This window comes from Cyprinus carpio, unplaced genomic scaffold (genome assembly GCF_018340385.1).
Source record: "Cyprinus carpio isolate SPL01 unplaced genomic scaffold, ASM1834038v1 S000006635, whole genome shotgun sequence".
Lineage (NCBI taxonomy): Eukaryota > Metazoa > Chordata > Actinopteri > Cypriniformes > Cyprinidae > Cyprinus > Cyprinus carpio.
The window spans coordinates 258,426-283,095 of NW_024879264.1; the positions used below are offsets into that span (position 1 = coordinate 258,426).

Genomic DNA, 24,670 nt, shown 5'->3' on the forward strand with positions numbered 1-24,670 from the left:
TTTCAATTTTTTCTGCGTCTGCAGATAAAAAATTACATGAAGATGTTAACTGTTAGGGACAGCCACTATCCCCATAAGAAAGTAGAAGAAAGAGAAAGGGAAAACAAAAGTGTTTCGTATTTCTTGTTTTCCTGGAATGGGCTGTCGTGTTAACAAAAAGACGGTAGAATGCTGCCATTTAACTTTGTGTGCCAGGATGTTTCTGATTAAGAATCATATACATGAACATGAGATGTATGTTTCTAAGAACAAGCGTCTCAAAGGGACAGGTGTCCTATGGGGGTATAAGTACAAAACAGGCATGTATTAAAAAATCTAAAAAATTAAAACTATAAGCAAAGGGTGTGCAGTATCGAAAAAATATATTGACATTTTCAGGGATTTTGAAAACATTAATTAGACAATGAATCGCATTCACTTATAATTGCATCAATTATTTGTATATATTCACACATTTGAACTTCTCAAGAAAACCTACTGTCTAATTCACAACACACACATGAATTTGTTCTTAATCTCGTCCTAACGTTAATGAATTTGGAGTATTCGAAATGAGTGGCTGTGTGAGTTATTCATTTGCATAAAACACTCCCAAACCATCTCCATATAAGGGCTTTCCACACAACCAGTCCTTTACAGCCTTTCATCACTCTCGTTGAACATACTCCACACACCATAAACTGCTGTCTACAGACCAGAATGACAGTCAAGTCTTAGAACGCATCCACAAAGGTTAGTAACATTAACTCACTCTGCTGCGGTGTGTCCTGTTAAAAACATAAACAAAAAAATCTAGCCTTAAACCTACCACAACGTTCATCAAATTTTTTTTTTTTTTGGTAACACATGCATTTATGGCTTTTCTCACTCTTACTGGATATGTGTGTGTGTTCAGATTTGACTAATCATAATGCAAAATCTGACGCTTCAAATAAACATTTGGATAATCTTTAAACATTTATTCAGATGCAACACCTAATAAAAGTAATTATGTATACATACTGTCTATTTAATGTTTTAACTGGTGTGATCAATTATGTAAGAAAATAATGTGTATGGGTTTATATATGACAAACTATATATTATATAGTTTAGCATATCACACGAGTAATAATGCTAAATTATAATAAAAATGCAAATTTTAAAATGTGATATTGATATTATACAATAGTTAAATAAACAAGAATTTAATATTATGTGAAATTTTAGACCACAATTTAATTGTCTGTTTTTTATTTCGCAAATCCACTAAGGACCTGTTGTGCAATTTCGGAAAGGCTAGTGATAGCAAGCTAGCTTTGAAAGCAAGATCACCCATACCCCCCCCCACCCCGGTAATCACTATGCAAAGCCACGCCTCCTACAAAACACATGAACGTGCTCAGGCAGACCAGCAACACAATGAGAAACGCCATTGGTGGAGCACTGATGCAACGCAGTCAGATTACCTCATGACTCATTCACCAGTGAGAAAACATCACAGTACAATGCACATAATATATCAATTATAAGCGCCTTTCATTCTCACTGGAATGCATTGATGATGTATCCTGTCTGCGTGAACAGGGTGCGCAGAGGTATGCAAATAAATATTTTGCCATGCAGGCAAAACAGCCTATCATAAGGTTTGGACCAAACATTTTGATTGGACAAACATTTTATGGTCCTACACCTTCAACAGAGAATATAAATATATATAAATAAATTTAGACCACTTAGCTTAGTGATTGCTATCGGGATGTGAAGAGACTTTCAACCAGCATAACCAAATCACCTACCCTGCCTTTACTGGAAACTTTCATCTGGCGAATGACACATATACTCGCTGCAGTCATGTTGGAATATTGAGCTCTAAGCGCTTTAATATACATTGCTCATCAAGGGGCAGTTTTTTGTATTTGTCATCTAAAACTGTTGTTTATCCTACATTTCTGTGCAGATCTCGAGGGCTGCTGTGTAGGCCTATGAGGGTTAATTTTAAAAACGTAACATGAGGAGCATGAGGAGGTTGCTTCTGTTTCATCTGCTCCTTCTCGTCTATTGAAATCTACTGAAATGTCAACAACAAGGTTGTGATATAATCTGACATTATCATAGAAGGAAAATTGGACCTTGTGTGTTTAACGGAAACCTGGCACAAAGAGTCTGATGGTCTACTCTTTAATGAACTTACTCCTGCTGGATGTGGTTTATTTGATCTCCCGCAATCCTCTGGTAGAGGTGGGGGTATCATTGTGGTGTATGATGATCACCTAAACATTTGTGTCTGCCTCCTTTTCCACTGACATAGCTACAGTCTACAGGCCTCCTAAGATAAATTAAGACTTTTTATCTTAATTTGCAGATATATTGTACTTGTTGTGCCTCAAATTTGAGATAACTTTTTGGGGGACTTTAACATTCATATGGACATAAAAAATTCTAAAATTTTTATCTTTATTTGAGTGCTTTGAATTGAACCAGCTTGTGGACTGTACTACACATAATAAAGGTCACACTCTTGACTTAGTGATCCTAAATGGCTCATTTGTGTCTTAGTTTTCGACCTCTGACTTAGGGCTGTCTGATCATCTGGCTTTCTTTTTAATATGGAACTGTTTGACATAAACACTACTGTGACGAGAGGGGCGGGGCCGAGAGTCGTGGGAATGGAGCGAGGCTGGTGGAGTAAATGCTAATGCACGACACCTGAGCCACTCACCAGTCTTGAGTCCCACGGAAGTGCTCCGGAAGGATAAAAGGAGGAGTCACAACAGTGTTGGATGCGAGAGAACCAGGCCTTATTTTGTTGTGGTTCTGTTTGTGTTTGTATTTTCAGTTTTGTGTTTATTTTATTATTTAATTGTGTTTAAACGTTTGCCGGTTCCTGCCTCCTTCTTCCTGACATATGAACTGTGTTACAACTACCTCTTCTCGAATTATTAACTATCATAAATGGAGATCTACTGAACCCTCTTGATTTCTCTGAATTTATTGGTTCTTCTTTAAATTGTTCTTTCTCCATTTGATGCACTGGAGGACAAAGATCTCATCTGGCCTGGCCTTATTTGCTCCTTTAAAATCATGATCTGTTTCTTTCAGACGTTCTTCTCCCTGGTATAATGATTATCTGCATGCAATGAAGGCATTGTGTTGTACAATGAAGTGTAGGTGATGAACATCTGGCTTGACTGTCCATCACCAGGCCTGGAAAGACCACTTACTTGAATATAAGACTCAAATTGTATTGGCTAGGTCTGCTTATTTTGCACAAATCATTGACAACAATAAGAATAACCCTAGACAACTGTTGCATTCTATCAACAAACTACTCAAATGTAATAGTTTTATTAAATGTTTTTGCTTCAATTTGCCTCTGTAATAAGTTTCTTTATTTCTTCAGTTCCAAGATTAATCACACTTGTACTGTAAATGTATCTCTACTTTTCCTTCTTCTGTTTTTCCTTTAAAACCATTTCTGAATTTTCTGGTACTCCTCTCTCAAACTTTCCCACATTCTCTTTGCAATGAGGTTTCAAAAATGAAAGCTTCCATAGTTGATCCTGTTTTAATCATGCTTTGCTAATTTATGTCCTGAATCATAAATGATTCTCTGTGTACTGGTGCTGTGCCAGTAGCATTTTACAATTGCAGCTGTGACCTCTGTACCAAAAATAAATAAATAAATTAATTAATAAAATAAATAAATAAATAAATAAATGAATTTTGACAATCCTAATAATTTGTCCCATTTCCAATCTCCCCTTTCTTGTCAAATTTTAGAGTGAATTGTTGCTACTCAATTGCCTTCCAATCTTATCGCAAACCATCTTTTTGAGTCCCTTCAGTTTGGTTTCCGTAAACTCCACAGTATTGAAACAACATTAGTTAAGATCACTAATGATTTGTTAACTGATTCTGGCGTTTTTAAAATTTTATTTTGATTCTTCTTGATCTTAGTGCTGCTTTCGACACTGTTGATCATTCAAACTTTCTTACTCATTTAGAGTTTGTCTTTGATATTTCTGGGACTGCACTAAGCTGGTTAGAGTCTTATCTTTCAGATCGAAAGCAGTTTGTTGCTATGGGTGGTTGCAGGTCTGATATCGATGTGGTGCAATCTGGTGTTTCTCAAGGATCAATTTTGGGCCCTTTACTTTTCAGCATATACATTTATACATTTGGTCAACTTTTAAGATCATTTGGTCTAAACTTTCACTTTTATGCAGATAACACTCAGGTTTATATACATTCAAAACCTGATATTAAAGGTGGCTGTGTCTTTTCTTTCTCAATGTGTTTCTGAGATTAAAAAGTGGATGTCTAAAAAATTTCTGTGTATTAACAGTTACAAGATGGAGGTAATGCTCAGTGGTTCACCCCACCAGCTACGTACTCTAAGGCTGGTACTTTAGCTACTTTAAGTGTAGATGGCTCTACACTGGAATTTCAAACAAAATGTAAAAAAATGTTCCCCATGTTTAGAACGTAAGACATAATTTTTCATCTTAGAAATATTGCCAAATTGCGTCCTTTGCCGTCATTGTCATGGCTGAAATGTCAATCAACATCTTTGTATTTTCTTGCATTGATTATTGCAATGCTTTGGTGGCCGGGGTTTCAAAAGCTACCATAAAAAAATTACAGGTGGTTCAAAATTCAGCCGCTCGAATCCTGTCTGGAAACAGGACAAGGGATCACATCACTCCTGTCTTGGAGTCTTTACATTGGCTCCCTGTCAGATTTCGTGTCGATTTTAAAATTCCCATGCTTACTTACAAGGCTTTGCATGGTTTGGCTCCCCATTATCTCTCTGAGCTTTTAGCTCCCTACACACCAGTGTATGATCTCCGATTCTCAAAAGCTGGCCTTTTAATTGTTCCGCTTGTTTAAAAATGGGTGATAGGGCAACCTTTGGAATTCTTTTTGTGCTTTTTGTGCTGAAATTAGGCAAGCAGAATCCCTTAATGTTTTTTTAATCTTCCCTTTAAAGCTTATTTTTTGGGTAGCTTTTACTTGATTATTTTGTAATTGTCAAATTTCTCTTTTAACTTGTTGAACTTTTCATAGCATGTAGTTATCAGGTATTTTGTTTTTACAATGACCTTTTATATGTCATTTCTCAGTTCATGACCCCTTTAAATTTTTTGATATTTAAAAGACTAAATTAACAAATTAATAGATCATAAAAAACAGGACTGAAAAAGACCGCTGTGAATGCAGCCATACAGACAACCTCCTCTCTCATAGTCTTCTATCAAAGACCTTGAAAGTACTTGCAGGGTTGTCCTGACTAAAACATGCCGTTATTTGAAGAGCATAAGCCATGGGCGAAGATCTGATTTGAAACCCCTCTTCTGAGGGGGTAGAGAAGAAATCCAGTAATCAGTACTGTGCTCTCTACAATTCAACAAGAAGGGAGAGTGTTTTTCCCTGCCTTTGCCAAATGCTACTTATTAGTCTTGTTGGTTCATAAAGGCTAAAAGGGGGGACGTGCAGCCTTTGATTTACTCTGTGCGTGAAATGGGTGTGAAATTACCAGTGTGGTGTGCGTCTAAGAGGAAAACAAGCATATTTGAACATGACCTTGGAAGAGAAGCTGAAGGGTCGAAATGAACAGAGCTGTGTGTTTGAGGAGTAACGAACATGCTAACCTGTGTGAAAATGTGTATGAAGGACAGACAGGTGTGCACATAACCAGCGCTGATACAGCAAACACAAATAAGACAACTGCCATCCATAACTGTAACCTGTAAACCTCTAGAAAACAACCAGAATAAGGGAACTGAGCTGGAATTCGACAACCTCTATCCATAACTTTAACAACAACAGCAAACATACAGTGCGGCCAGTGTAGCTTGATTCACTAATTGATGACTCTTCTGAACTGTTTCTTTTGAACAAATCACTCAAAATGACTCACAAATGAATCTTAAACTCATCAGCCTTAAATGGATCACTCAGCCACTCACTGAATATTACAGAATGAACATCTGACACACTCACTGAACCACAAAGTCATAAACAACTAAATAAATAAATAAAAAAAAAACCTTGCATAACTACATTTCAAAGGTTTGAGATACTGAAATCAGTGTAAATGCTACTGCAAATGGCATGAGTTTGGAACAAGACTAATGAACTACATATAATATTCATATAATTATGTGGTCCTTCCCCAAAAGTACAAAACCTAATTCTTGATGGAATCATTAAGAAACAAGATTTATTAAGTGGAATCAGATTCATTTAAGATCATGTCAGAAATTGCTGTAATTAATGTAGATCTCAGCAGTGTAGGTGGTAATAGGAGGTCCACACAGTTTTTCTTACAAATGCTGTGTTAAGGGATTTAGTTTCCTTTCATCTATTTTCTCATTAATCTCAAGCCCACTTGCTTGAGACTTTCTTGATATTATCTTAGTGTATTCCAGCAGGAGCGAGATGTTTTCCCTGGTCGTCTTAACGGCGCAACTGCAATAATGTATCGCCAAGCCCAGATCGATCGGTCCTGATTGATACAGCCATGGATTCCTTAGCAAGCTATTTCAGCAACGGCTCAGACAAGAGCTACTACACAAAGGCAAGGCAGAGAGGAGTTTACTGCAGTTTTTAAAAGGACACGCATTGATTAGCATGGTCATTAGAACAGATGAATGATCTTACGGAAAAAAACTCTACAGTACACAGATGAGACCGAGAGTTGGAAGGACACAAAAAACACTCATGTTAAAACAATGCTGTACGTTTCCTCATCTAGATGAGTTATACATTACATCGATCTTAGCTGATGAGAAGCTAAATTCTACCATCAAAATATTAGCACAAATTTGCTGTAGGTGTTTCTCATCATGATCATTGCCTCTCATATGGCTTTCCAGGCTCAGTATCACCTCATGAACCACTAAATGTTAAAAGGGCCATTTCATAGAAAACATCGATTTTAATACACCAGTGAATTATGCTGACATGTTGCTGCAAAAATGAGGCATTCAGAAATCATACTGACACCACAACCATGAACACAATAAGGTTTGACGGTCCATGTCTATTGTACATATAAACACCTAATCATATTCAGATTTCTGGATCAAATGTGAATAGGTTGGTTGGTCATAACATGGTCATTTACATAAAGCATCTTAAAGGTACAAAAGCAAACATGTTATTCAGTAAATTCAGTGCAATATTTTTGGTGCAAGAAACCTTAAAAAACGTATTAATTACAGAAAAATACTACAAAACTTCAGAACATGGTCGCTTCATATGCTCTGTTTGTGAAGTTGAGAGCTTTGCATGTGTGTTCAGCAGTGTTTTGCAAAGGACCACCTACCTGCAATACTAGCAAAGATTTCGCTGACACCGATGAGGACGTACTGAGGCACTTGCCACCATATAGGTAGATCGGCTGCATAGTATATAACTCCACTGAGTGACTGCGGGATGGGACCTTGTGTGCGGACAATGTCCAGCCTCTTCGTCTCCAAAATGCCTGAGAGCAGCAAGAAAAAGAGTAACAGAATAAAATTATTAATAAATACATCAATCATAACTGTTCATAATCGCACTGATAACTTTTTAGAAAAAGAGAAATGTAACAAGATCTTTGTGTCATCTTCAAAGACAGCAGTGAAGAATTTCAGGACCTCTGTGTATTTTAATTTTTCAACGGATTTGAGCCTACATATATAAAAGATTACGGGGAGATTAATTGCTCCATATTTAAATATTTTTGTCTTCTTGGTAAATTAACAGAAGTGTTAGTTCTTCCTTGCTTTATTCTAAAATCTACTGATACATCAATGGATAATGCATATTTTCTGTTTTCAAATAGTTTGAAAGAAAACACATCATGTGCTATCAATAAATTGTATTATATTACATTGATAATTTTAAAAATAAAATTCCACTTTACAAATTTGTAACATTACTTGTAAGCTGGTGCTCATTTAATGGTGCATTAAAGAACAAAGAAAGGTAATCTAGGACAGGTCAGGATAATGTATAGGTAGTATATACACATACACGCTACTACTACTAAATTTGTGGTCACTAAGAATTTATTTATTTATTTAGTTATTTATTTATTTTCAGAAATGATGCGTTAAAACTGATCAGAAGTGACATTAAAGACATTTATAATTTAACAAACTAATGAAGATTTCTATATCAAATAAATGCTGTTCTTCTGAACTCAACATCAAAAATCTTATCACAAATTATCACAATTTCCACAAAAATATAAAGAAGCACAACATTGAAACACTGAAAATTATAAGACATGTTTCTTAAGCAGCAAATCAGCATATTAGAATGATTTCTGAAGGATCATTTGACACTGAAAACTGGAGTAAAGGCTGCTGAAAATTTAGCTTTGCAATCACAGGAATAAATAATATTTTATAACACAACAAAACAGAAAGCAGTTATTTCAAACAGTAAGAATATTTCAAAATTTTTCTGTTTTTACTGTATTTCTGATAAAATAAATACAGCGTTGGTGAGTGTAAAAACTTCCCAACCCTAAACTATTGAACAGTAATGTTAAATACAGTATATAAAATAAATAAATACATAAAAAAAAAAAATTCAACTTATGAGCATGTGCTTTCTAAATATTGGCAGTGAAAAACAAGGTTTTGAGCGTGTGTGTGTGTGTGTGTGTGTGTGTGTGTTTCTGGCCCAGTGTGTCAGAGTGTTAGATATCAAATACATGTGTGGATGTTTGGAGAGAAAGTGCATGTAACAGTGAAGGAAAAAGTATGAAGAGTCCATTAATGGATTAAGTGTCAGGTCAATGCCAGCGCTTCACACACGTCAGAAACAGCTTATGCCCCACACATAAAACATGCTCGCACACACAAAATTATACCAGGCTGGGTTTAGCAGGTAATCAGAGTGGAGCAGAGATTGTCAGCCTAGGCTATCTAAAAGCTTGATCCAATAATAACCATGTTGCAGGTGCCATTCAGATAACTCCTCGTGGGATCCCTCCATCACACTGACATGCACATATTCTCATTTTGAAGGGGTATGACCTTGTATTTTATATGCTTAAAACAGCAGTGTGTGATGCAGAGCATCTACAGAAGCGCTTCAGTTAACAAAACAGTAACTTTTTTTTTCCCCTCTCATCTTTCATTCCCCCCTCCACCCCTCGCCCAAACACCAGAAGCGATCCGCTCTGGTCTGTGGCTGTGGTGTGTCAGATTTAGATTGGAATACAAATGAAGCCTGAAATAAAACACTCTTTGGCTAAAAGTGTGACCCCGCTGCAGATTACAGACCTCACTTCTGCACTTCCAAGCCCAGAATAAAAAAAAAACAAAAAAAACTTGACTTTATATCTGGGGAAAATTGAACAGAAGTGGAACTGCCCCAAGCCATCGTCTGGTGTGTGGCTGGTGTGTGTGTTTGGCAGCTTTGGTGTCGGAGCAGCTTGCCGTGGAAATAGCTGCTTCCTGAGTGCAGGACAACAAGTGTGTCCAGGTGTGTGGGCATCATCTGTGCCTGCGGGTAGGGTTGGCTTCAGAGCTATGCCACTGCCAAGCACCCATCTGTTTGGAAAATGTTGTGTAAATGTTGTGAGGAGGTTCTGGCAGTGGTATTTTAAAACCTACCTAAGCCCTGCTGGGTTCAGCTACTGGGTAGACTCGGATTTAAAGTGATTCAATACACTCGAGTTAAAAGGCAGAAGCCTTGTGTGTAAGCACATACACAACATACACACACACATCTGTGCAAAACCATTAAAGAAAATAACAGAAAAGACAATAATAATCAATTTTGACAATCCAATCTATTCCTAAAAAATTAAAAAACCCTATTTTATTTTATCTTATTGAATATCCTATTAGACTACACCCGAATATCCTATTACATACATAATTGAATTGAATTGAACATACATATCTGCTCATAACTTTACATGCCCCTTGCAGCACTTTTATAATATTAATAAAAATACAAAACACACACACAATAAGTGGTATCATAAAATGTGCTTTTCCTGTCGGAACTACAGCGGTAATAGAGTCTTGTGAACGTGCAGTCCTGCACCGAGACCAGCAACACAAGTGTGAGTAAATGATGATTTAATTTTAATTTTTGGGTGAACTATTCCTTTAATTAAGTATTGACTTGTATCTGCAAAAAGTTCCTCAAAAACATATCATTTAAAACAATATTACATCTTTCTGCAAAGTCATGGAGTGTAGATTTCACCATCTACAGTCCACATTATTACAAAAAGATTCACACCGATTGAAAGGTAACCAGAGAATAAGAAAAAAATATATAATTAAAATAATAATAATAAAGGGAAAGGCTAAAAAGTGAAAGGTGTGCTGGAGTCCACATTTCAAATTATTTTTTGCAAAAAAAAATATATGCTGTCTCAATCTATGAGCATAATTGTATGTCACATTACAAACAAAATAAATATCTTTGAAAAGATACTTTCTCTTTGTCATTCCTGCTCCTGATGTTTCATTCAGATTGATGAGTCACAAAGTCTTCAAGAGATTCGAGAAAATATGCAATTATTTATCATTATTTGTTGATAATTCATTTCATACACATCCTTGACTCTTTGCATAAATGCCTGCAATTTACCTTTATGTTGTGTGTGCCCGCAGGTGACATTTGTGTGTGTGCGTATCTTGATGTACTCTGAAAAGTGAAACCGAGCAAGGCTTAGAAAGAAAGAAAAAGAAAGAAAGAGCGAAGGGGCACAGAAAGACAAGAACTGTGTGATTACTATATGTTGGGTATTAATGAGGGGCACTAAAAGACTTATTTCCCAAGATTTCTCATCTATATAATAAGTCCCATTAGTGGGACCCATTATGTCACACACACGCACAATCACCCCTACATGCATCTGAATATACACACACCATGTCTAATAGTTCTCCCTAACACACATACACACTTTTGCAGAATCCATTCACACATAGCAAGCATCCTTAAACCGTGCTTATTTCAGGTAGCGGTTTATTAATGAGTCAGTCTGTGTCATTGAGTGGGAGTACAAAGGATGAGATGCACTTTCTCTCTCAAGAAGGAGAGCATGAGTCCCAAAGGTTCTCATTAGTTTGATCTCTACAATACACATACACACACACACACACAATGCACACAAAGAGTGTGATATGAACGTGGTTTGCACATACTGATTCCGCAAGAGTGTGCCAACAAGTTTCCCCTCGCTCTTGGCTACATCAAAGCAACGGTTATTATTAGATAACATCTGTATTGTGCACTGAATACTAGACTTCCTGCATGTTCAGGCTCTGTCATGCAATAACAAGGTCATTTTCTTCTGCATCATTTTAAAACAGTGGTTCTCAGCTGTTTTTGCATCGGGACCCAGTTTTGAAATTGGACATGGAGTGGTGACCCAAAATTGTCCTTAAAATCACATTCTGAAATTAGTTTATTATTACATTCTATTTGAATGTCAATGGTTTTATGCTCTCATTGACATTTTATATTAACTTAAGTGGTTAGTTCACTCAAAAATGAAAATTCTTTTCGTTCATCTTCAAAACACAAATGAAGATTTTTAATGAAGCCTGATGCTAGTTCACTTGCTTTGGTCTAGACCAAATACAAAGGATTTTTTTTTGTGTGTGTGGTTCGCTTTCACACTGCCCTTTTTGTAAGTGAACCAGAAACTGTAAACAAACCACACGTGTGCTTAAGGTCAACCATTCATTGGTTTATCCATTCAGCCATACCAGAGTTCATTTGGAAGTGGACTGAGACCATCTCTTCAGGTATCGGTACAGTTGTTTGGTTGCTATTAGTTTGAACCAGACAGTCCTTGAACCGTATGTTGGTATGCTGTCTAGTGCACACAAAATCGGCAAGAGCTTTCTCAAAACTGCAGCCTACAATCTGATTGATTGGCTTTACTCAATTTCCAGAAGTGCTTCAGGCTGCACAGGTTTTTATCAGTAAAACAGGAAATGTTGTGTTTACAAGATCTCAGGCCGTTAGAATGAGTGCTTCTGAGAAAGTCCTAGAAGGTAGATTTGGGAAAGTTTGTCACATTGAAATTTTGAACACGTTTACATGCACAACCTCACACTGATCATGTTGTACACAACTGACTGTGTAAGTTTAATAAAATAAATAAAATATTGTTTTACAGATCACTTAGTCTCTTTATTTCTATCTACAATGTGCACTACACCACTCAAAAGAGTGGCTACACAAAACTAGTACATATCAGACATCAGTCATTTTGGTTAGCAGGTACCAGTATATTAAAGTGGGAGCAAATCAAGTGAAGTAAACACCTGAAAACTGCAACCATGCAGCAAAGCACTTGACGTCAATCTCTCATTATTTTGACTGTTTTGAGTTTTTCTGAACTTTGTGTTTACAGTTTAAAGAATCCCTCATGATGACTACGAACCCACATTTATTCAGTTTGATGGCAGCTGAGACAGATGAGGAATTTAAAAATGTCTAAACTGCTCTCTCCCTCACCGTGCAGAGTTTGACAGCGGTTTAAAAGAGTCAGAGAGAGTCAAAGACAGACAGGGTGGGAGAGAAAAATATTCATACTTTCCCCACACTCCAGAGCGCATCTCCCAAAACTCATCTCACTCAAAAAGCGATTTAGTCTGAAATATGTCAACGTCTGGACGCAGCGCACACTGTCAGGCTGACTAAGCTCGGTTTAATCCACTGGGCAGAGCTGGAATTGGACTGGGGACTGACTGGAGTGCTGGGCGCAGTCAAACTGAACAATGAGTTACTGCCGACCTGTCAACGGTGTCTTCTTCTACAACCTCTGAACAGGCACTCCACAACTCTCTCAATGTGTGACTCGAACTTTCGTGTATGTGTGGACACAATCTTAGTAGTTGTCTTAGTAGAGAGGCATAAACTGTGTACAGAACTTCAGACAGATATACAAGTGAGCCAAAAACACTTGGAAGGAATGTGCTGAAGTTTTGGAGAGATTGCTGTGCCTAAAAATATAGTGAGCCACCTACTCAGAGAGCTTTATTTGCACTTCTGATGTGAAGGCCATCTCAAAATTGTAGTTAGCAAGATTATGCTACCATCTAAAATCAGGGCCCAACCTTAAGGATTTTTTTTTTCTGTTGGCTCAGTCGGGACGATAATGCAGCTTTGTGCAGCCAATATTTTCAAGGCACTACAAAAACAAAATGTTATTGGTGTGTAGCAGAATGAAATACTTTCTATTAAACATTAGATTTATTTATTTTAAGAAAAGGAAAAACAAGCAAATTAAGAGACCCTGCACTATCTGACTAATAAATTTCCATTATTTTATAAAAATATATTTTTTTAATTATTTAAAGAATAGTTTTTAGTCAAAAAAAAACTTCAGAACTCAGAATAAATAGGGGGGGAAATATACTAAATGGAGAATTTTCTATGGCATTCCCATGACCTTTGAAACACTTAATTTCACTTTTTTCATAAACCTTTTTTTCTTTTTTCATACTACAAAAATCATACACTGAAAAACAATGGCGTAGCGTGATTTTTTTGCTAATTTATCACACTTTAACTTATTATAACAAATCATTCTTAAAATTTAAAATTTTAATCCATTTAAACCAGATAAAGTTGCAACAACAATCCATCAGAGAAACAACTTGTGCATAAGTTCCTAAGGCATAAAAACACATGAAAATGGTCAAGAAAAAAAGACAAAGGGACAATTACGTCAACAGGCCTGACATTTTCACATTTGCTCTGAGCCAAAACTTTTGTTGAGCAATAAAGATGCCTAATTTTGGCCAAAATCCTAAGCATATCTATCGTAAATGGCCAAAAAATGCTATCAAGTTATATAGATCACTAGGCTTTGTAGTTTTGGGGGACTTCGAAGAAACAACAAGTGAGAAGACAGTCAAAGTTCCTCTAAAAAGCCATGTTAAAAGGGAGGGTGAGAATAATGAAAATTACAAAAGCGCTGATTCAGGTTGGTATTTTCCAGGACAGTGGGCTGTATGAATATTAACCGTCAGAACAAGCAGGAATATCGATCCACCTTCTGCAGGGTTCAATAGAGCCGGCTCAAGGTTGGACAGGAATGACAGAATTCAGAGGAGAGATCATTGGTCTGTGTGAATGTGTCATGAGCGTGTGGGTGTTTGTGTCGGTGAGTCATTCTACATCGAATCTCTGCCATATTGGAGTCACTGTACCTTATCTGACGAATGGAAAAGTCGTAACCTCTCTGAGATGAACTCATTTCTCAGAATAAGGTGAACAGTACTAAGAAAACACAATCTGACACAATTGTGTGTGGATGTATACATTGATATCTCACAAAACAATCTCACAATTGGCTCAGCATTTTGATGTCACAGTGTTTATCAGCTCGATCTGTGACGTGAGTAGTCTTGATGTGTTACACCAGGGACTACTTGTTTGGACAACTTATTTTCCACATTGATTCTGTTTGGACTTGACACATGATAATGGATCCATACACCAATCTGGACTATGCTGACTGATGCCTTACTGTCATGTTTTGCCAGAGCATACAATGCTGTGATCAAAAATGCAGTGTTTGGTTCACATCAAATAAACTGTAACTGGCCACATGTCTAGCAAAAAGTTCCACTTTTGATTTGTCTGTCCATAAAATGTCCTGGAGGATCATCCAGGTGCTTCTTAAGGGCAATTACTTTTCCCACACCACTGAAATTGAACACTAAAAAAAGATGCACCAACCAGACCACCTAAATACTACCACAAACCACAACAAAATCTGATCCCATGAAATGTTACAAATGTGCTCAGACTCAAAATCAAGCAGATGTTTTTGCAGGACTGTATATTGTCTGTGCGGCCAACACCACCATTACAATTTCACTTAGAGTCACTAAGGTTTCCTTTTTCTTTCTGTTTTTAATACTTTTATTCAGAAAAGTGAGTCTCCCTTACACGTTTGTGTCTGTTTCATTCATGATTATCATATTTATGATGCTGCGATGTACTGAATCGTGAAGTGTATCAAATCATGAAGTGGTTGGCTATACCCAGCCCTAGAGTTAAAAATATATATGATGTGTAATTTAGGTCTCAGTGTTTTGTATCATGTGTGTGTTACAGGATGTCACATATAACAGAACACACAGCATATGAACCTTATGAAATCTGAAATGAAAGTTCACTACCGTGACGGGCCTTCTGACACAAAAATGAACACATATATTTAAAATGAGTATGCAAATGTCTGCTATCACACTCAAACACTCCCACATTTTCTTACATGAGTCTAAGTTTGTGAATATGTATAAAGAAGCTTGATGCATCCACCTCACTAACCGGCACACACACACACAGTTTGTATGGCAAGAGTTCAAGCTGAAGAACAAAAAGCATAGGTTCACAGAAATCTTTGTTGGTGTGTGTATTGATAATACACTAAAAATGTGTCATTTAGTGTATGCTTTGTTGACTCACCAGCTGCCACCGCCGAGCACATGACAAAGAACATGCCCACAGCAATTCTCTTCAGAGGGGAGGGCAGCAGGCCTTTGCGTTTGAGGATGGGGTCCACCACTTTATCCTTGAGGGGGATCAACATGAGGATCAGCACTGCATCAAACATGGTCAGCCAAGCTGCCGGAAAGCGGAAGGTATTCTAGGAACAACAGGGGAACATAATGACTCATGTTTACAAAACACTAGAGGATGAACAAACAGGAAGAAGGGTATGTGCAGGTCACACATAACACTCAGGTGCTTCATTCTTCTCCATTTATCCTGCGTTGAGAAAATAAGAACAAGTCTAAATGTAAAATCTGGGAGACCATTTGAGAAAGAGAGATAGCAGGAAACAGAATCATTCCAGCAACCTTAGCGCCCTCATGTGGCCAGTGCTGGTCAATGGCTGTAAAACTCATCCAGTAAGAGAGAGGGACAGGTCTCTGAATAGCCCATAAAATCATTAATCACTTGTTAAGTACTTTAATATCACATGGGGATTGAATATCATGAGTCAGAACACCTGGTTCATAATCAATGGCTGATTGCTCCACTCACACGCTGCTGATGTGTGATGGAAAAAAGTACATAACCTAAAAGAGGACTATTTGGAAATAATTGTTGATTTGGGAATTTGGGATTGTTTTGACAAAGAAAAAAAGCATTTGCATTAATGAGGCACTCATTTTTTTATTTCTGAAGAAAAAGAAAATGAGTAGGGTTTGCCTATGCAAAACTTGCTGTCATTCATGTGGTTGCCAAGAGGTTGCTGAGTGGTGTTCAGAGTCGTTTTAGGTACATTGCTATGTGGTTGCTAAAGGTGTCACAGGGAATTGTGCCATAGTATGTGAAATTTTAATTCAAAGGGAGTGAACATGTTCAGTTTGAAGGGCACTGTGAACAGTGCAGGGAATAAGGGAACATCAATACATAACTTCACAGGAAGTGGAGAGGGAAACTACCCAGCAGTCATTACACATCAACCGAGTATTTAAAGAAGTTTGATTAAAATAAAGGCAGTGAAACAGAGATGAATTAGTCCCAGATGTATGTGGTTATTTGTGGGTATAAAGTGTGTGAGGCAGAACGATTACAATGCAACATGCATCATGATTATGGTCAAACAAGATAAATTACACATCTAACATAACTAGATTATGTTTATTTCCATATTAAACATCAGATGATTATCACTCAGTTTAGCTTTAAAATAAGACATTTATATTAATTAAATTAATAAATCATTCATATTCATTTAAATGCACCTATATGCATTGTACACATGCATATTAAATGAACATATTTACATTATTTACAGAAGTATATTATGCCATCATAGCTCAAACTCCTCTAATCTACACAACTTAAGTGTCATCTATGTTTGATGACTTTGTAGGGTGTTCCAAATGAACATTTTGTCAAATTAAGTGAACTTCAACAGATATCCCAGGGTGTAGAGAGCAGTGAACACTGTGTATGGACCCTATCGATCGGAACGTAGCTTAAGCTTACACTGTTGCTGTGGTGTTCTGGGTGATGCCAGGGGGTTGCTATGAAGTTGTTAAAATTTCTGAGTGTTCTTGCTCACTGGCCCAAGTCAAAAAAAGCCCCACACCCAAGTTTCTATGAAATTCTGGTCTTTAGAAATGAGTTACTCTTAAAAAAGGTATTTTTCTTTCTTGTACATTAGGTCTGATCACTTACAAAGCTGTACGTATATACAGCACGTAGCAGATGCAACACATATGTGTGGTCAAATCCACCAGTGAAGAATGACCAATTTTAACTCTGATTATCAGTAGTTCACTTTGGCTGCTACAGGAAACCATCTGTCACCATTTCCTGCACAGAAAGGGTTTGATGATGTGAATGAGAAGATTTGGGTAGATGCAGCTGTATGCATGTAGCAAAAGTTAAAAACAGCCCAATCCATTCTTGTCTTGATCTGATTGGTTGTAATTAATTCAAGCACCCTGTACAATATTTCACCATCTGTACGTTTTAATTGATGTTAATCAAATAACGCCTGTAAAATGCAACACCAGAGGACTAGACGCCCGGAGCTCAAAGAGAGGTTTATTATGCATCCATGCCTGCAGGTGTGCATGGGCGCATCACACACACATATTTACACCTCCAGCAGAGTATTAGTCGGTTAAGTGGAGAGCGTGTCTCAGTCAGCATGTTTGAATTTAATTCTACAGCTTCAGTTAGTCCCAAATCTACTGGTGCTTTTAACACTTTTAATTCTCCAGCTTACTCCCTCATTACATTTACATTTCTTTGGCTAACCACTGGTAATTTATACATGCCCCTCAGAGAGCTCTGTCTCCCCTTCATCATCGTGCACTTTTAAATACTTTTTTCTCCATTTGAAATTGCCAGTTTGCATCATTCTATCATCATGTCATTTTCACCCACATTACCTCTAGTGTCTGTTTCTCTATGGATATCTCCTAATTAAGAGCTCACAGTTTGGCCTTGTTAAGACTTCGCACTGGATTCCCTTTAGGCTGTGCGATCCACCAAGACAAATCTACAGCAGCACATGTTCATTTAGAAGGGGAAACCCTTGTGAGTGTGAGAACAAGTGACAGATGGGGATTTGCACACTTGAGCATGCACTCCAGAGAAACACCATTATACCCAGAATGTCAAATGACTTGATTTCTATTGAATCAGGAAGCTGGGGAAGGACCTTTTTGAGTCATCAACCATGGGCATCGCTAGGCCAATTTTAGAATGACCACTCAGCCCCCACCCCCCTTAAAATTTGTGATAACAAACTGTACACAAATTCGTGATCACCTCAGTCCCCTTTAAATTTCATATAAAAACGGCGGCAGACTTCGATCGGCACCTCCCTGTCTTTCAGCACGTTCTTCAATCCAGACCGCAGCAGCGCAGAGCGAGAAACAGAGGGCAAGGTGTGTGTTTATCGATAGACTGTTATAATATCATATGTGTAGTTCTTTGTGATAAATACAGTTTAAAAAATATCATAGGGGGAGCAATCGGTTCCACATCTATTCCACTGCGTTCACCCCTCATCCTCCAGCGAAAATGAAGCACATATGAACGCATACTTCATAAAACGATGTTGCTATCTTCATTTGAGAATATATATATTCATATGGTCATCAATATTTTTGGTCCATTTTCCCAGAATATTTCAGAACAAAAATCTATTGCACCTATATGTGTGTTTTTTTTTTTTTTCTCTCTCTCTCTCTCTTAAACCGTTTGTAACCTTTAACTGACAGGAAGAACAGTTTAAATCATGTTCATTACCTGGTGTCATATTATAAAGCATAATCATTGTAAAATTGAGTGCATGAAAATACACGTACACGCATATGCTGAAAAAAGATGCGTAATTGCGTTTATAATTGTAATTGCGTTTTGCCACAAATTAAGAATTTGTTTGCACAAGTTATTAATTTGTTCCCTCTTTTAAGTTAAACCTGGCCTTGATTTAAATAAAATATTGTGGGAACAAATTCTTATTCTTAACAAATTAGAGGCCACAATATCTATTTTTTTCCGCATGTCATGTTCAGGGCTCAGTATGTTTCTAAGCAAATGTAGTTTCCATTTCACCTAGTGGATGATTAAAACAGCAAGTGAAAAACACTATAAGACTAACGTCTGTTTCACACGTACTCCGTCTCCGGTGGTATGCGTTGCATTTTTTTACGCACCCATGTTAACGGATTAGAGCGTTCACACTGCATGCGGTTGCAGTCCATCAGGGTGTGTCTGCAGCAGTGCAGCGATCGTTTATGCATCAAGTCTATTTTTGCTGTGCTGCATGCGCTGAATTAAAGTGACAGTGCATTGTTCGCTGTAAAAATGAACATGGATTGACACCGAAATGTAGTAATGTCACAATAAATTGATATAATTAAAGTCTACTGTGTTTCACATTAAATGTGGCTTTTTGGCTAGATTTAAAACAAGGAAAAGTGCACTTTTAGATAAATAAGACAACATAATAGATGCACTTGTGGTGGTAGAAAAACTAAAGTTATTTAAGACCCGTGGGATTGCTTGTAATAAAGATTTAAATGCAAAAGAAAAGGCACGAGAGTTGACTGTCTCTATCAGTGGTGAGTTTTAATTTAAAATATTTGTTATAGCTTTAACATAGACTAATAAAAGTAGGCTGTATGCTGTGTTTAAATGTGTTGCCACTTGCTTGAACAACTTATACAAACCAAGAAGTCAAATGCATGAATAATATGTTGTTTATATTTATGAAGTTTAAACTAATGTCTATGAAAGATTGTAACTGTACTGTGATAAAAGAGGATCACAATGTTGAAAAAGTTTTTTTTTTTTTTTTTTTTACATGATTTGAAATCAAAATAATGGATAAACGTTGTGTTTGTGGCCGAAACAGCCACACATCAGTAATAGACTGCAAACGCGTCCTCTGTGAAAGCACAATGATTCCATGCTGCTTCTGCACCGCATACATAACGCACACAGACTGCATACACACTGCAGACAGAGTGTGTGTGAAACAGGCATTACAGCAAAGACAGGACCAAAACTAAGGGTAAACAATCACCTAGCAACACCTTAGCAACCACCCAGAACATAACTGGCACTTTTCCACTGCATGGTAGGGCACAGTACGGCTTGGTACAGTTTACTTTTGGGGGTTTTCCACTGGGTACAGTACCTGGTACTTTTTTTAGTATGACCTCAGTTGAGGTTCCAAGTGAGCCGTACCATTACCACAACGTGACGTGTAAGCTCTGCTGATCACGGATTGGCCAGAGAGAATCGTCACTACCTGCGCCACTGAACTTGCGACACAAACACAAAAGAACTGTTAGATTTAAATCAGCACAGCCAGCGAAGGATTGAATGCAACTGTTTTGAACGAACTAACCTTTTTTTTTAACAATCAACCACATACTGTAAAACCATTCTAAAGCGACTGACATACAGTATTTACACTATGGTTTTAAAGTTTAGGGTCACCATGTTTTTTTTTTTATACTTTTACTCAGCATTGATGCATTAAATTGATCAAAAGTGACAGTAAAGAAATAAATAATGTTACAAAAGATTCCTATTTATATAAATGCTGTTTCTATTCATCACAGAAACCAGAAAAAATTCCACTGCATTAATGGTAAAAAAAAAAAAAAAAGGTAAATTGAGCTTTGCCATCACAGGAAAAAAGTACAAATGTAAAACAGTGATTTCAAAAACAGTTATAAAACAATTATTTCAAATTGTATTAATTTTTCACAATATTACTGTTTTGTGGCATTATTGATCACATAAATGCAGCCTTGGTAAACATAAAACTATTCTTTCAAATAAATAAATATTATGTGTATGTGTATGTGAATGCGTATGCGTATGTGTATGTGTATGTGTGTGTGTGAGAGCAAGTTTTGCACAGGCAAGCACTGGCAGCACTCATATTTTCTTCAAAAACAAGTGTTGTTGTATAGTTACAGAAAAACTTTGTCCAACAAGTTGCAAGAGGGTCTGGCTGCAGACTTGCACTTGCACTCTCAGACTTGCACTCTCAGACACTTGCGCTTCCGCTAGTGACATCACTTGCAGTCTTTATTTTTTATTTTGTTGATTTTTTTTTACTTTTTGTTTGAATCTCCCAACATTTTATAACAGTAGCCAGGTGGCGAAGACAAGAAAAAAAATAAAAAATAAATTACAAAGTCACTTACAATCGCTACTTGCACTCTCCGTTACCTGTGACGTCACTTGCAATCAACACAAATCGTGCACGTTGCCAATGGAGACAAGACGCTGTGGTGGTGATTAAACAATTAAAACTAATTCAGTACTATAACATACAGGGTCCTGCAAGAAAAAAACAAGACCGGCAAATCCGTGGGCACAGAACAGCAGAATATGAACGCAATGCAAAAAGTCTTTCGTTAAGTGTTTTCCTCCTGTAGAAAAACATAAACACTTAACATGGCTTAATGTATTAAGATGCTATTAAAATATCAAATTAAATATACAGTTCATTAATATAATGAATATGTATATAGTATTTTCCTCACATACCGCAAAATGTGGCATAAAGGACTAAGATGATAAAGAGTTTCGCGTATATGCTTTCTCTACATTATTAAAATGCATAACTAATATGTACAGGCAAGCAGGTGAGCCCAGAATAAACGCAACACGCACAGTTTCGCGTTAAGCATTTTTCCATATGGAATAAACTGTCTACAACTCGTTTATATCACTGTCTTTGTCCATTAAGCTACATTGTGTGTTTTATTTATAATGATTTTCTATAGGAGGAAAATGTTTAATGTACAATTTAACACACTGCGTTCTGTAATCTTCTGCTTGCCTGTACAGAGTTGATCCTTTTAAAAATCACTTAATGCATTTCATAATGCACGTTCATATTTGCTGGTCTGTATATACGTTGAGTCAACAACAAGACATAAGCTAGGCCTACTGAATTGTCTTTATCATCTTAGTCTGTTATTAGGCCACATTAAGCGTTTTGCTGTATTGGAGGACAAAGTTTGCGCATTGTGTTCATAGCCATCTGCTTGCCTTGTAGTACATTAAATAATAACTATATATCGAATTTGGTCTTTTAATTGAACTTAATATATCTTAATACATTATGCCATATTAAGTGTTTGTTTTTTCTACAGGAGGAAAACACTTAACGAAAGACTTTTTGCATTGCGTTCATATTCTGCTGTTCTGTGCCCACGGATTTACCGGTCTTGTCTTTTTCTTGCAGGACCTTGTACGTTATTAGTTTTAATCATTTAATCACCACCAAAGCGTCTTGTCTCCATTGGCAACATGCAAGATTTGTGTTGATTGCAAGTGACGTCACAGGTAGCGGAGAGTGCAAGTAGCGATTGCAAGTGACACTGTAATTTAGTTTATTTTTTCTTGTCTTCACCACCTGGCTACTGTTGTAAAATGTTGAGAGATTCAAACAAAAAGTTATCAATAAATAGAACAAAATAAAAATAAAACACTGCAAGTGACGTCGCTAGCGGAAGCACAAGTGTCTCAGAGTGCAAGTCTGAGAATGCAAGTGCAAGTCTGCAGCCAGACCCTTCTCACAAGTTGACGTCTTTTACTTCTCTTCTTCATCCACTACACTTTTCTTCCTTCTAAACCAGAATGAAAGAGGAATGCTTGTCCTTTGATTGATAATTTAGTGGCAAGCAAAAAGCTTGAAGATGCTTGACTGTTTATTCTTCCTTCACAGAAAAAGTTATGGCCTACACATTCTGAAAATCTGACCGGTCACAAGCTTATTCACTCTGTTAAATGTTATCAGAAAATGGCACAACCACTATGAAAGTACTCTGGAAAATTATATTTAAAGAGCATGAGGTGCTTTACGACTGTCTCTTCAATATGACCCTGCAGTCACACTCTGGAGCAATGTGTTATTTAACACAGCCAATAATGTCTTTTTCACTTCCCCATTGTCGATTCGCACTTCCTCTGTTCTTACCACGTGACTTTGAATCTAATTCTGACAAACTCTTTTTCAGACAGCCATGAAATGGCATGTACACACACAAACGCACAAGTTGCTCATCCAGTTACATTAGTGTCTATGCATTTCCATGGTCATAGAACAACATGTCAGCATTGTCATTGCTGATCAGACAGCACGGGAGTCGTGATTTTGGATTAGTCACCGTGAAACCGTTTTGAGGGGCTTTAATTCAAGGCGAAGGTTCTGACACACTTACCTAGTAGAGCATATACATGTACACCCACATGCACACTTGCACAAAAACAAATAAACAGCAAGTTTAGATGAGAAAGCAGGCGTTAGGTGCTAATCTGCGATTAGTGAGGGTCATGGTTTTGACGTTAATACCCTGGTTTTCAAAGGATTTCTCTAGCTCATGCGTGCCAGAGTCTCCAGAGAGTATCCTAAACAGCCTCTACTCTACAGCCAGACAAACATCACAAGCACCTGGCAACACCACAGGCATCCTGTTTGCTCTCAAATTAAACCTGAGAATATAAGTCATTTAAACATATCGTTTTTTACACTGTTGCATTTAGTGTTCACTTATAATATTACTCAAGGTTTCTTGTACAAAAATATTCAAAATTAAAGTCTCTTGTTAACCCTTACAGTTAATCAGACTGTTTATGGTTAAGAAAAAAAAAAGTTAAATCAAAATCCAATTTACAAAGACATGTTTCATTTATAGAAACATCTGTGACATTGAAACTTGCTTTCTAATAGCATGGCATAATGGGAAATATGGGTAAACTGATGAGGAGAGTGACCAGAGCACAGTCAAAAAAAGGAGGCCAACTGCTTTAATAATTGAACTCTTCATTAACAAAGCAATTATATTTTTCTTTCAGGCCAATCTGGAAGTGATCTGACATTATTGGCTCTGAAATAATGGTTCTCTTACCAGTTGGGAGTCTGTGGAGTTGGGAACGGCTCCAGGAATTTTCAGATGGAGACTCTGGAGATAATATGTGGTCTGCATCTGCAAGTGATGACAACAGCACACATAAACATGCAGGCAGCACTCACATCTCATTCAGCGGTACTGACCAACCTACTATGATCCATTTTCCACTTGTAGAGACACTGTAGCAGAATATTGCTATGGATTAAAACTTGAAATAGGATAGGGGAAGAAAATAGCAAGTGGCAATATTTCAGCCAGTAAAAGCAGTTCGGTGCTTCATGGGAACATTCTACAATATCTATTCATGCAGAAAGCCATTAGGCATTTTTTTGTTAAGTTAGAGACGTTGTCCTTTACTCAAACCTTAATTTAAGTCCCCGAGGAATAAAAATGCCAGATAACCTTTCTAACAGTTGGCAAGTATCTCAGCAGACAAAACATATGGGATGACAGGGCGTCAAAAGATGACCTTTTGCCGTAATTGGAGGAAGAGAATCTTTTTTCACGTGAGATGGACTACGACACAATGATGCTTATCCCAACAGACCCACAGCAATTTACCATTACTATAAAAGCTGCATTCACCACAGGAAATTACTCAATTCATCCTTATCCTTAGAGTGGAGAATTTTACAGTGTATTTTTTTTTATTTAGAAATAACTTCAGAAATCACAGTCTGGAAAACAAATGGGTCAACAGACATGCTGATAAAATTGGGACAGTGTTGATTTTATGAGCTATGTCCTGCAACCCAGTGTTACAGTTGAGTTGC

At 37.1% G+C, this 24,670-nt stretch overlaps 1 protein-coding gene across 1 annotated transcript in view; it reads right to left on the bottom strand.

Moving 5' to 3' along the window:
* Positions 1 to 24,670, bottom strand: part of LOC109068068 (solute carrier family 15 member 4-like) — a 54,647-nt gene that overhangs the window by 24,436 nt on the left and 5,541 nt on the right. Inside the window, exons 5-7 of the mRNA XM_042755091.1 lie at positions 23,895 to 23,972; positions 15,445 to 15,625; positions 7,313 to 7,471 (exon numbers count right to left, since the gene is read on the bottom strand). Of these exons, the coding sequence (XP_042611025.1) occupies positions 7,313 to 7,471; positions 15,445 to 15,625; positions 23,895 to 23,972 (418 nt within the window). The remainder of the gene's footprint in view (positions 1 to 7,312; positions 7,472 to 15,444; positions 15,626 to 23,894; positions 23,973 to 24,670) is intronic.